The sequence below is a fragment of the Manis pentadactyla genome, chromosome 3, assembly GCF_030020395.1.
Source record: "Manis pentadactyla isolate mManPen7 chromosome 3, mManPen7.hap1, whole genome shotgun sequence".
NCBI classification, from domain to species: Eukaryota; Metazoa; Chordata; class Mammalia; order Pholidota; family Manidae; genus Manis; species Manis pentadactyla.
This window is the reverse complement of record NC_080021.1, coordinates 115,878,182-115,892,154: the sequence shown is the minus strand read 5'-3', so window position 1 is coordinate 115,892,154 and position 13,973 is coordinate 115,878,182. Positions and strand designations below refer to the sequence as shown.

At 44.9% G+C, this 13,973-nt stretch overlaps 1 protein-coding gene across 3 annotated transcripts in view; it reads right to left on the bottom strand.

Moving 5' to 3' along the window:
- The window catches only part of JCAD (junctional cadherin 5 associated), a 40,050-nt gene extending 26,309 nt beyond the window's left edge, over positions 1-13,741 (bottom strand). Inside the window, exons 1-2 of one of the 3 annotated variants that reach the window (XM_036912254.2) lie at positions 13,607-13,741; positions 135-473 (exon numbers count right to left, since the gene is read on the bottom strand). In XM_036912254.2, coding sequence (XP_036768149.2) covers positions 135-415 — 281 coding nt within the window. In that variant the 5' untranslated portion in view covers positions 416-473; positions 13,607-13,741. The remainder of the gene's footprint in view (positions 1-134; positions 474-13,606) is intronic. The other 2 variants (XM_036912252.2, XM_036912255.2) reach the window with 2 other exon arrangements.
- Positions 13,742-13,973: the final 232 nt, after the last annotated feature.

The window sequence follows — 13,973 nt, the reverse complement described above, 5'->3', positions numbered from 1 at the left end:
GGAAGAAGCATTCCTATCTCCAACCCTCTCCCTCCTGGGCCCCAGTCCAATATAATGCTTTGAAGGCTTTTATGCTTACGGACTCTCAGTCAAACACCCAGTCAAAAGACAATGTGGGCCACATTGAAGCTTACCCTGCCTGGGAAGTCCTGCAAGCTGGAGCGCCCTGAGGCTCCCCGGGGACTCTGGGTGCACGGCGGCTGTGTGCTGGGTCGCTCACATGTCCTTCACCTCCACACGTCTTGCTGGGGGCCAAGGCTGCAGGGCCCTCCTCACACCCGTTCAGCAGGCCATGGCTGACCCTTGCTCCTGTCCTCACTTGCTGGCGCCCCTCATCATTACCTTCGCGTCGTACTGGGGTATTTCTTGACAGTTTGTATCCATGAGAGATCAGGAGGTCTTCTACACTGTACATAGTGCACTGGCCTCATCAAAGCCTTGGCGCTGGGACCGTTGTGATGGCAGAATGTACCCTGAGGGGACAAGAGAGAGCATTTGTGAGGAGCCACTGATTGTCCCTGGGCCTGTGTCTGACACCCCCTCCTCCCTTTACCCCTGTGGTGAACACAGCATGGTGCTGGCATTGAAAGTGAAGAAATGTGGGCTGCTCTGCCTGGAACTATTCTCCATCTTAGCCACATGGAGAGGGAGGATGCGGCATGGGCCCTGCAAGATGTGGCAGTAATTCTGGGGTCCTCACCCCTTGCTTCCCTCAGGGTTGTCTGGAAGAGTGTTTAGGCAATGGGATGATTAACAGTGTCCATGCCCTGGCCCCAGCCATCCGAAAACATCAGACTTGAGTGAGGACAAAATAAATACAGACTCAGAAGCTACACTATTGCAAGTTTCTAAAAAGAGAAACTAATGGAGTCCAGCTTAATTCTTATTACTTGTTCCTGCTTTCATTTCATAGGCATGCATACCTTTTGCTCTAAAAGGGCAGAGTGGGATCTTCGATCATCACATACCATGACAGACTTCAGTGAGAGCAATCTAGATGGTTACCATAAGGACGCCACCGCCAGGGTGGTTAACTAGCCACTGAAATCATCTTTGATCACACCCCCATCACAGGACACAATCCCAAACCTCTCCTTTCCACGTGAAACTCTTAAGAATCACATTCCTCCCAATAAACCTTGGGGCGATGGCTTGCATTTTGTAGCCAAGGGTGCCCACATCCAAACCCTGCCCAGTGCATGGAGTCAATAGCAGCAGCTGCCGCAGGGAGGGACCTAAAGCAACAGCCTCAAAGAGCGGTGGGCGGGGCCCAGCAGAGCACATGTGAGGAAACAGGTGGGGCTGAGTGGTTATTTCTACATAAGAGAATCTTCTCTCCTACGCTTCCCATTGTTAATAGGGTGGAAGAGAGTTTGGTCACACGCATCTGTCACTGCCTCCCTAAGGCTGTGGAGCTGGTTTGGGGGAGGAGCCCACAAAGGCTGGGCTGGTAAGAGCTCGGCCAGCTCCCACCCTTCTTTGCTTGCACTGGACAGAAACAGGGCTGCAAACAATGGCCAGGAAATGCCTGCTGGCCCGTGTGCAGGTGAAAGGGAGACTGTGCTTCCCGTCAGTGGAAATTCTTACTGGGACTTCTCACAGTTCTGCTGACTATGCACGTCCTGCTCTTGCTCACATGCTCCATGATGGCAGCAGAGAAGTCTCAGTATCAGCGTAGAGAGTACCAAACTTCTGAAATACCTCTAACTTTCCAGTAGGCACCTACATTTCATGGAAGGTTGACAAGCTCAGCAGTTAATGTGCGAGAAGAACTCTCTCCATAGCAACCCTGACACTGCTGATACCCCTGCTGCTTGTCTTGCGGGCAGTTGTACAACCTGGGTCATTCACTTAGACAGAAATGGAAGGCTCAGAGAGGCAAGGATTTGCTCTTTGACTGACTGAGCAACTCACTGGGTTAAAGACCAGAGGAAGGGAATTCCACAAACATAGGTCTGGGGGAACATAGGGGCAAGGCTGTGAAGGATCTCTGTTTTGGTCAATGCTCACACCTAGCACATAGTGTGCTCTCAGTAAATGACCGTTGAATGAATGTACAAATGAAAGGGACTTCTGTGCTAAGTTTTGAAGCATGATTAGGAGTTCACTAGATAAACTGGACTTGCATGTGTATGAGAGAGGTAAATGGTATTTTAAATAGATTTGGGGTACAACTATCCCAGGACTTAAGACATGACATAGCATCAGATCCTAGTGGCCCAGACCAGAGTCCCCAGACTTCCTGGCTCGGTGTCACATATCCAGTCAGCACCAGTTAGAATTTATGTTTTAGGACACTCAGTCTCTCTCTCTTTCTTTAAAAGCAAAGCAAAGTGCATGGAGCTCCAACTGGGCCACCCGACACACTGAGGAGAAGGCTAGTGTCCACCACGGAGCTGGCTGTGCTGCAGCCCACTGTCACAGTGAGTAGAGGAAATGGCCCTCACAGAACTGTGGGGAGTTTGTCCGTACAGTCACGTCTGCATGGTGATGACAGTTAGCAAGGCCTTTAGCAGCAGGGCAACCCAGGCTAAGCTATAGCCACCTTCAAAAAAAGATTCAAACTTGTAAGGGCCATTCTTTGACCTTACAGGTCTGAGGTCAAAGTGTAATGATTACCAGAAACTCCAAGCTTGTCTCATTTCACTGAGGCCAGCAGCATATGGGGAGCAGGCCTAGGAAGAACACCAGCTTCTGCCATGCAGGAGAGGTGAAGGGAGGGAGGGAAGATGACCCACAGGTCTCATAACGCAAATGAGTGTTCCCAGGTGCCCTCCCACCCACTAGGCTTCTCCCCTTAGGCTGACACTCTACATTTCCCCCATCCCAGCTCAGAGCCTGGCTTCTACCTTAATTCCACACCGACACTAAACATCACCTACCTCCTTGTACAGACTTCTGAACACCCACATGTCTTTTTTAAATCCCTATGGTGTTCAACTTTCTTTCTTTAGCATCCTTATCTACTGAAGGCAGAATGGGCTGCCTCAAGAGGTAGCAAGACTAACACATCAAGTACAGCAGCCACCAGGAGGGGACACTGAGGTGCTGCTGAGGCAGAGACAGCCATCCCATAAGTGGCTGGGTGAAAAGAGGGCCCTTTTAAAGTTCTTTCCAATCCAGAGATACCAGCATTCTAAAAAAGCCATATTTATTTCCATCACCCACTCACCAATTCAAAGCGCTGCTATAAAGGCAAATGCACACTGAAGTTTGGCATGAATGTTAAGTTACTGTAACATTAGGTTTCACAACTTGGAAAGGCATGTGTCTGGGTAACACAGCACAGCATCAGGTGGGATCCTTTTCATCCCAGCGCTTTGCTGACACCCAGTTCCCAGCTTTGATCCCTGCAGCAAGTCACTCCCTGCAGCAAACCTCAGTTTTCTGATCTGCACACTGGCAATGCCAGTATTCCTTTCTCACAAGATTGTTTTGAGGGCCACATAAGAATAGGTAAAAGGGTAAATCCCACACGAACAGAAGATTGTGGATTTATTATGTTACAATGGCTCCAGTTTGTCTCTGAAGGATTATTTGCCACATGGAACGATTTTCACATTAGCTATTCATTTTCACCATGTAGTTTAGATCATTTCCTAACTCCTTTGGTATCATTTGGGATGTAACTCTTGATTCCTAAAGTGACACCTGTCATATCACCCAATCACCTTGTCTTTTTTGAATGGATACTTTAGTCTCCATACAAGTTGCTTAGAACAGTAAATGTTATTTTACACAGTCCCTAATATTAAAACACAATTCCTAAGTGCCTATAATGCACGAGGTACTGAAACTGTAAGACATGTGCTTTGCCCTTACTGAAGATTACTGTCTTGCTGTAGAGATGCCAGACATACAGGCAATTAACACATTGCATCTGCAGGTATCAAGTGAGGGGAGCTCACCACCGCTCCACAGTGTCAAAGCACTGTGACAGGGACAAGGACAAGATGATATGGAAGGGATCCTCACCCAGTCTCAAGGTATCCAAAGGGCTTCTGGAAGATTGCTTCTAAGCCAAACAAAACCTGTACCTCAGGTAGACCAGCACTATAAGGTCACCCTACAAATATGATTATCCAGACAGTTCATTTGAGAAATTTTTTCCTTCACTAGCTTATTTCTTTCTTGTTATATCAAATACTCATAGGGGACATCTAGGAAGAGTGGTTAAGGTGATACAGGTTGGCTTGATGCGATCTCAGCTGAGGAGGGGACTTCTAGCATTGGTTGGGCCAGGGCACAAGGACAAGAGACAAATGAGCACTTCACAAGCCCTTATCACTCTATGAATATCTGAATACCATTCATGCAGAGGAAATGCTCAACATAAGAACACACACTTCCCGGAAAAGTCCATCAGAGCACACTACCTCTGTAAGTGGCAGGTTCCTGGCTGACAGGTTCTTAAGCAGAACTGGAATAACTGATTTGTAAACCCTTTTTGTTTTACAGCAATCCACTGAAGGTGTGTGCACATACATCAATCAAAACTTTAAAGGCAAAATATTTACCCCCACATCCTGACATGTACTGTAATGTTTTCTATTCTATCTCACTTTTAAAAAATGCTGGCCACTACTCACTAAATTTCATGTAGCACCAAACAGCCACATCCTACAGTTTGGAAAGCACTCAGGTAAAAGCCATGCCTGGGCTGGTCAGGATGCTGGACGAGCTGACCATTAGAATTTTTTCAAGTTCAAAGATCCTATCAATCTATGAGAAATTCCTGTTCTCAACAGCAAACAAAGCTGTTCTAGCCTGTCAAAGATTTTATTTCCAAAAAAACTCATGGCCACTAAGTGAATCTATTCTTAAAAGCAAAAGATGAAAAGAAATAAATCTCCATGGGTTAATAAGAGCTGTCTTCTGCTACCGTCCCCACTCTACTTATGACCTCCTGGGGCCAGATAGCTGCAGCCTCAGAACAGAGTCACTGGCTGACAGATAAACCCAGGGTTGCAGAAACAGGAGGAAGCTGTCGGCCCCTCCAGAAAGTAGTGAGCTCACAGGCTGCCACTTCCACTCACTCTTTGGTTTGAGAAAGTCAAGAGGCAACTCCTTGCTTTTTTTGATTTCACTACTGTTCTTTTTGTATTTTCCTACTATTCTCTGACCAATATACTCCTAAAGTAAGTCCATTATTTCAAAGACAAAATTTATAAAAGCATTTTAAAAACGACACCACCATAAACGTGGACAACCTAGTAAATGCTAGAACACAGATGCGAATGATCTGTTTCCCCAGGTAATACATGTTTAGCTGATGCTTCTCACCCCAGGTGGAAGGTACATGCAATCTTTCTCCTGTACAAGCATAGACAGAACAGAGAGCACAGGACCAAGAACATGGGCTTTGATGTCAGAAAGACCTGGTAGATGACCTTTATAAAGCAACTTAACTTACAAGCCTCAGTTATCTCATATGTAAAGTAGGATGAATCTACCATTTACGCCAAAGAAAAGTATGTGGTTCCTAGGAATTTATAGGATGGTAGGATAGTAATTTCTGTTGGCTTCACTGGAGACAAATCAGGACTTAGACCCAGTCACTGGACTCAGAAACTTCTCACCCAGGTGTACAACTTTGTAGAAAGAAGGAAAACTGGATTTATAACAATTCTCTTTTTATAGATGAGAGATTTTGTGCTAAGTGAGCAACACAGAAAAAAATTAAGATCAATGCAAACTTTTGTTTTCCTATTTTCTATTATTCAAATGCATACTTACAAGCTTCAAAACTTATAACTAGAGAAACAAATAACAGGTAACCCTGAGCCAGGTGAGAAGCCAGGGTTCAATCCACTGTTCTCTTGTTCTCCACTATAGGACAGGTCTAAATTAAATTCATGAGTTGAGATAAAAAAATAAGTGCATACTGCATGTAGTCTCTAATTTAGGTGGTTTAAATGAGGAGGGAGTGAAAGACTAACAATGCTTAACAGCCATGTTTTCCTGGGCTAGGTTATTTTCCTTGATTCATGACACCACTGGGTTTATATTCTATTACTTTTCCCCCACAGGATGCTTGTGATAAGTGGCAAAATGCACAAAAGACTCTCCAATAGATGCATTTACTAAGAATATCTTCCACTGCGTGGCTAATTTATTCTCCCTGTGGCCCAATAAACTCTACAAGCAGAAGGTAGAGCATTCTAGGCTCTAGGAGCTCAGAATAGCAGCACACATGAAGAGTAACACCTACCATCCACTGAGCACCTGCAATGTACCGGATACTCTTTTAATTGCTTGGCACACTTTGTCTCATTTTAAAATCCCAGCAAACTTCCTAATGTAGATATGAATGTCTCCTTTTACAGACAAGAAAATGGAGGCTAAGAGTCAAGGTTACACAGCTTGTAAGTGCAGATTTGAGGTTCAGACCAAGATGTGCCTACCTTCAGAGCCCATGCTCCCATTCTACTGTCTACATTTCCTTCCTTAATAACAACAAGAGTTTCTGAATTTACCAAATAATGCATAAATATAAATAAGAAAAGACAGAAGGCACGGTGGCATTAAAATGACAAAGTGTATATTTAAAAGGAAAAAAGATCTCCTTTATTCTGTGGGATTAGAATAACTGTTCTAGACCATTCTTTCCTTATACACACCGAGCACATACACACAAGCACACACGCACAAGGGCTGATTCTTCACTTGACTGTAGTGACTTGGTGGTAATGCTAGCATTAATTTTTAAATACCCAGGAACATGATTCATTCACAAATATACCACACAATTGCTCATGACCTTCAGCAGACCTCTTCTATCATTTTGGGTTTCATGGTCTTCATCAATAACAGAGAGCTACCATAAAGCCTGTGTGTCAAACTGAGAAGCAGACAAACTACATCTAAGATAAATGGGAGAGGAGTCAGTAACTTTCAGAAAAATACTTAATTCTAAAAAGAAAAAAAAATCTGCATAGAAATAGCAACTCTTATCTGCACCATTGATTGAATTTGGACTTTATTTGAGCAGACCAAGGGAACCCACAAAAGGGTTTGGGAAAGGCTGCTTTGCAACTAATCTGGCAGAAAGGGGAGGACCCAGGAGATGACAGCAAGGACAGATGTGGGGACAAGGAGGCATGGGTCTCTTCTACTGGAATGTGCAGGGGTGGCAGAGGAGGGGAAAGGAAGAGAGAGAGAATAATTTTCAAGGGAAGAAGTACAATGGATTTTGTCTTGGTGACTGAGATAATGGTCATTTCATTAAAAGAAATGCAGACACCAAAAATAACTATTGGTTGGAGAAGATGAGCAATAATTTGATTTTAATTTATCCAACTTATACCCACAAAATTTTCTCTTCTCAAAATCATTTTCAAATGGATTTTTATTTGTGGCTTCCAAAGAACCTGAATGAGACCACTTAGGGTAATCTTATTGTACAGTTTATTAAATACTGTTCTTTAAATACTGGCCACATCATTTATATTCAGACTGAAGGGATCCTAAGGTTAGGCAAGTGTTGCTAGCAATTCATTAGCATTTAAGAGTTGTCTGGGGAAGAGTTGTCTACCCTCACTGCATCCTCTCGCGCCTCAGTCTTCTCTCGGAAAAGTAAGTAAGAAGGTTGAACTGCAGGTTCTTCAACATCCTTCTAGCTCTAGAATCTGCCCCTCTCTAGCCTCTTCCCCCTTGTGATGAACAGCATGCATTTCTAAGCTGGTCACAGTAAAAAGAATACAGTTTGTGGTCATGACACAGAACAAAGTTAAGTAGGTCATATGAAGAGAGCACCTCTGACCTTGGCCCCATTAGTTCCCGATGGAGGCCACCAAGACAGCAGAGCTGAATGGTCACACACTGAGAAGAGGAGGGAGCTGGGGCAAGGTAAGGGGGTACACCACCTAGCAATCCTCCATCCAGAAGTCTCAGAGAACAGGCATTGCACACTGTTCCAACTTAAATAGGTCAAGACACTTGTTCTGCACTGGATATGCCAGGCACTGGGCCCTGTGCTGCAGGACGTACAGACACATTAAGACCCAACAGTATCCCTTGTGGATGTGAGTCTAGGTGGTGGTATTTCAATGACGGGCATGCTCATCACTAGAGTTTGAGACTCCCAAATGATTGCTATTTAACAGATACCATTTCTTCCTCCCTTTCCAGTTATATGAATAAAAAAATTTTTATTCTCATATTTACAGTTATAAGACTCCCCAAGACAGCAAAATGAAATAAAATATTAATAAGCTCATTAAATCAACCAGAACTGTTCTTTTTAAAATTTTCCTAGAACATGAACTGAAAAATGAATAAAGGAAGGGACAAATATTCAATTAAAAATATGAAGCAAATGTTCATCCCAACCTGTAATCAAAGATATATAAATTAAACCAAAATGCCATTATTCACTTATTAAACTTTTAGAAAGCAGTACTTGTTGTTGGTGAGGGCGTGGTGAGCTATAAGGGTTCCATTTGTGGGTGTATAGAATGTATGCAGGGGCCTGTGTGTAAATTGATATTTCCTTTCTTAAAAGTGATTAATATGTTATAAAATCTTTAAAAATCTGAAACCCTATGGACTAATAAGTTCACTGCTTAGGATCCATCCTAATGAAATAACTAGATACACACTAAGTTTTATATAAGGATACTTATCCAGGTGTTAATGATGATAATAAAAAGATTAGACTAATTGTCCATTTAAGGGCTGGTTAAGGTGCATCTACATGGTAGACTGTAATATGTATACACATGCACAAATTTATGTTTTGAGGTGTATAACAGCATAAGGAAATGCTCATGGTACCATGTTAAGTAATAAACAGGATAGAAAACTCTAGATTCAGTGTAACACCATTTTCATTTATATACAGATGCACACAGCAGGGGGGGACACCAAAAGGAAACATACCAAAGTAACAACAGTGGTATTAGATTCTGGGATTTTTTTTTAGTGCCCTTATTTATACCTCACTGTATTTTATGATGTGTCTTGTATATTAGGTGGAACTATACTAAATTGTCATTTTTCAGGTAAAAAATGGTCAAATATTGGCACTTTCATATGGTTTACCTTCAGATTATTTCATCATCAGAAAAAAACTTTCAAAAACAAAGAGTTGCTTAAGTAGGATTAGGAAAATATATCTTTAAAAATATATTGCACATTTGGAAGGCTCAATGAGAATAAAAGAAAGACCAAAGAGAAGAATAAGTGAATAGTACATTATATAAAGTTTTAAAGGTCTGTCTAGTACATGGGTCATGTGTCTTATCTACTACAGAGATTCTTAACCTGTTTCTTATAAGCCTAAAATTACATGTTCTGTTGATAAAATCTAACCCAAGATTACAAACAGCATTCTAAAGGTCTTGATTGTTACTCCTCTAGAAAACCTCAAACTTCTGTTGTATTCACTGACATTCCATACTTAAGATGTAATTAGTCCATCAAATTGTTGGCAGTTCACTGTAAATATTTCTTCAACTGACAGCTGTTCAGTCTAATGTTATTATTAATATATAACAAAGTATTCTCTTTAAATAAGAGGTAAATAGCCAAGACATAAAACAAACCAGTATGAAGCATGATGCTAACTGATACATGGATTTTTTTTTAATGCTGTCTATGGCTTTTTTTTCCCCTAATGGTGGAACTGTGTATTGTATTATGAGCAATAGGATTGTCATTTCCCCTTCCAGACTTCATAATTAAATAGAGAACTCAACAGTTCCAGTTTAAGTTCTGGGGCAGTAAGCTCACATGCTGTTGGTCCCATACACACAGTGTGAAGACCAGCTCTGCCAGGGTCCTCAAGCTGTTAAAAATCTCCTAGGACATAAAAAGCATAGTTAATCTGTGAAGTAATAATTTTAGTAGGGCAACCGTCACTGAGTTAAGTTTCTTCAAGGTGACCAAAAAAACCCAAAAACCAACAAGAGATGGGAACCTTGGGTCCGAAATCAAAAGGATCCTGGAATGCTGACCTTGCTGGTTGGGTCTCTGTGAAGACATGGATTCAGAAAGAGGGAGAAAGAGAAGAAAATAAGGTACCAAACATTATGCACTTCATTTTTTTTCATAAATATTATCTAACTTTTTCTTTTTTGTGTTTTCCTCCACAACCTGTGTGAACACCCCACCTCCCCCCACTACACACACACTCCTGTCCTTTCTTCACCTCTAAATTCTGTCACACAATTATTGTTTTGTTGGCTTCACTCCATTTTTATGAGACCTTAAGTACCTCATTAACATTTCAGAAAGATTAGCAGTCATTAAGCATGGGACTGAAATTGGACAAGACTTTTTAAATCTTCGGAATTTTTGGCTGTGTGAAAACAACTATAAAATGTGTGATAGGTTAGAATTCTATTCCACCAATGTCATATATGTCAAAGAACACATGTAAAGATTTCTAAAATGGTTTATTAAACCTATAAACTTGTTTTTAAATATCTTTAGAATGGAAGAATCACAGTCGTATACAAATGTGACAGTTCAATTACATTTTAATGAAGAAGTAGAAGTTCCCAATCTGTCCACTGTGCCAAGAGAAAGCCAGCAACAAGTTTGGTTTCTGTTTCTCCACCTATTCTCCCCATATGTACACACAGTTGCTTTCTTCCTCCCTCCCTCTCTCTTGAAAGCTCACCCTCGCTTTTTTCCACTCTTAGAACTGTATCTTGGTGTTTCTTCATGGCAGTGTCTTACATACACAAGAAACAAGCTTAATGAGTAAGCTATAGAGAGGTCACCAGTAACAAGGAAGCTACAAGGATATTTGGTGGTCTGATAAGAATCTTTGCTAGTTTTGGCCAGGTTATTCCCAACTATATTATCTATAGAAAAGTTTTTGGAAAATAAATTTAGGTATAAAAAGTAAAGGTAGGAATCCAAGTTTTAGGCAGGATACCACAAATTCAAATCAAGATATTTGAGGTTTTAGTATCGGGGCAGTTTTTTAAATGACATTTAGTGTTTAAAGGATATATCAAAGTATTGGAGACTGACCTAGCCTCCCCCTGGGCTGCACGCCTTAGCAAGTGTGTCCCTCAGCATTCCTGAAGTCAGCGGGCCCTTGAAACAAAGCACAATAGCCAGACTTTAATGAGTGAGGGAACCCCTCCCATCCAAAAGGTGAAAAACAACATCTGTTAGAAAACCAAATCAACTGCAGTAATGGGTTCAGCAATAGACCTAGATAATTTTAGAGATAGTCTTTATCAAAATAAAAACTGGAACAGAACAATTGCTTCAATCCAACCCTGCCTGTTCTAAACTCTCTCTACATTAATCAACGCTTAACTCTGCCAAGCTCATTAGAGGAGGAACTATGGACTCTAATGGCAGGGATGGTGCTCACTGTCCCCCCAACTAGAAGGTTCTCCAGCAAGGACAAGAACTTGGTGAAACTAGACTCACAGCCTGTCTTTACAATGGAATTTCTAGGATTTATTCTTACTGCATTTTGAAAATTAGACTCCAAGGATATTTTCAGATTTTTTTTTAACTGAAAAATTGGTCCTTATTTTTGGCCCTTATTTTGGGGAGGGATTTATTTTCCTTGTGTGCTTCCAACTTGCAGTTATATTTTATACCTACAGAACAATGCACCGCACGCCTCTGGTATCTGCAACTACTCAGACCATAGTTAGATAACTCTGATTAGCTTGTCAAGCCCCTCAAGAGCATTCGGACATTAGAGCATTTTAAGCTATGTTCTAAGGAGGTGGAAAGACAAAATCCTTTCTTTTTCTTTTCCCTGTGGCACAGGCTTCCTCCACCCACCTAATCCCCCTAAATCTCCTGGGCCTGCCAAGGGCCTGACCTTCCAGTCTCTGCAGCAGAGGATAAAATTTTGGTGGGAGGAAGGCCCAGCAGATTAAGGCCTCCGGTCAACAAATATTTGTTCAATGGACTCCAGCAGGAGTGGAACAGTTTGCCACATGCTGCCTGACCCAAGTAACACTTAGGGACCTTCAAAAAGATTGTTCAGCTGGTGACTAAGAATTAGACACCTAGTATTGGGCAAATATAAAGTTCAAAGCCACAAAATATTATGGAAAACCAAATGAATTTACGATACTCCCCATTTCACATGAAAAATCAACACAAGTCCCCTGAAACAGAATCTGTGTATGATTTACCCAAAACTTCCACACACGTCTTGCTGGATGTTCTTAATCCAGTCACTTAAATTCTAAAAGTAGCTGACATAAGGCCCGGTTTTCCTGAAGTTTTTACCTGCCACAGCCTGAAACCATTCGGTTTTGACTACTGCGTCTGCCATTTATCAAAACATTTCTGGCTGCCTGAAGCCCCTCTCATCTGCCAACCCCTCACCTCAAATCCCTGGGATGTCTATTCTTTCCAAATCTTAAAAGACAAAAAAACAGAGAAGAAAGACAGGAAGCTGTGGGAAAACCTCATAGCTGTGTGGCCGGTACCTCTCCACCCCTCTCCCCAAGGGGCAGCGCAACTGGACTTAGGGAGGGAGGTTCGGGCCTGGGGGTCAGGGAGGTGATGGTAACATGTGTGTCCCGGGTGGAGGGGGTTAAGGCGGTGATCTGCTTAAGCAAATTCCCTGGAGAGCCTGGATGAGCAAGGACTAGGGCAAGACCAGGGTACGCTGGCGTGAAGTTCGCCTTTTCATTTTTTTCTTTGGTAGTTGAATCACAGCTTCTTTCCCAAACCCCCGGAAGAATCTTAGGTGCTCAGCTGCTCAGCGACAAGGAGCAGGAGCCGCGCTTGCAGCCGTAGGCTTGGCCTCGCTGTGGGCAGGGCGTCTAGGAACACCCTGGCACTCCAGGCTCCACTGATGGGATAGGGGGTGAGGGGCGCGGGGGCTGCTCGCTGGGATGAGAGCTCGGAGACTCCAGGCCCCATAAACGAGCTGGTCGACCAGATTTACGCACTCCTAGGCGAGGTTCTTGGCTTTCCCCTACCCTTTTTTCTCTTTTCTTCTCTTTTGCTTAGCCACGAGGGCCGGGGGCCGGCCGCCCAGCGCACTGGCTGGGAGGCGGCAGCGATGAGCGCCCTAATCTCTGGGCCCTGACCCAGCGGGGCCGGGTGCGCTTAGGCCGGGCGGAGGCCAGGGAGGGGCGGGCCGGGCTCCAACGTCCTGCGGGCAGGTCCGAGCCACGGGGCCACCGTGGGAACCGGGGACCTCCGCACTCGGAGCATTGCTGTCAGGTCCTGAGGGGAGATGTCCGCGAAGTCAGAGCGCGCAGGCCAGGGAGGGGCTGGCCTGACCCGGGCTGTGGCGGGGAGGACGCAGGAGGTGAGACACGACCGCCGCCCTCGCGGGCCCCGCGCGCGGAGGAGCCTCGCGAACACTAACGCCGGTGGGGTCGACGGGCCGGTAAGGGAGCCCCGCGCCCCGGGCCGGTCACTGAGGAGCGGGGACCCCTCCCAGCAAGGCCGGTGCCCCCCACGCCGAGGCTGTGGGCGCCGGGCACCGCGCGGGGGCTCCGGGCGGGGTGCGGACATCTCCACAGGCCGGGGAGAGATCGGACGGCAGCAATGTCCGGGATGGAGAAGTTGGGGGGCAGCGCGGGAGGCGGGGGACGAGGCCCGCGAAACGCCAGAGGGGCCGGACGAATGGACGTGCGCGTCAGCAGGGTCGAGGACTTACCGAGCGGCTCCCTCATGCTGCCGGCGCCGCCGCCGCCGCCTCTCGGGCCGGCCGGGGACCAGCGCGACGCGCCCCGCTAACAGCCGCCGCGGCGGAGCATGCCCGGAGCCGCCGCGGCCACCCCGCCCACCGCCGGGATCGCCCCGCCCATCGCCCCGCCCGCCCTCCCGCCAGCCTGCCTCCAGGCCTTGGGCGGGAGCGCGGCACCCAGGCCGCGAGCCTAAGGCGCAGACCTCCTCCCGGTCACCTGGGTGGCTCGGTCCCGACGGGCAGGTGAGCTAGCCACCCTTACCTTTCTCTTCCTGTCACTTATGTTTGGGCGACTTCAGCTCTGCGTGAGTGTCCACGCACACACAGATATACACAA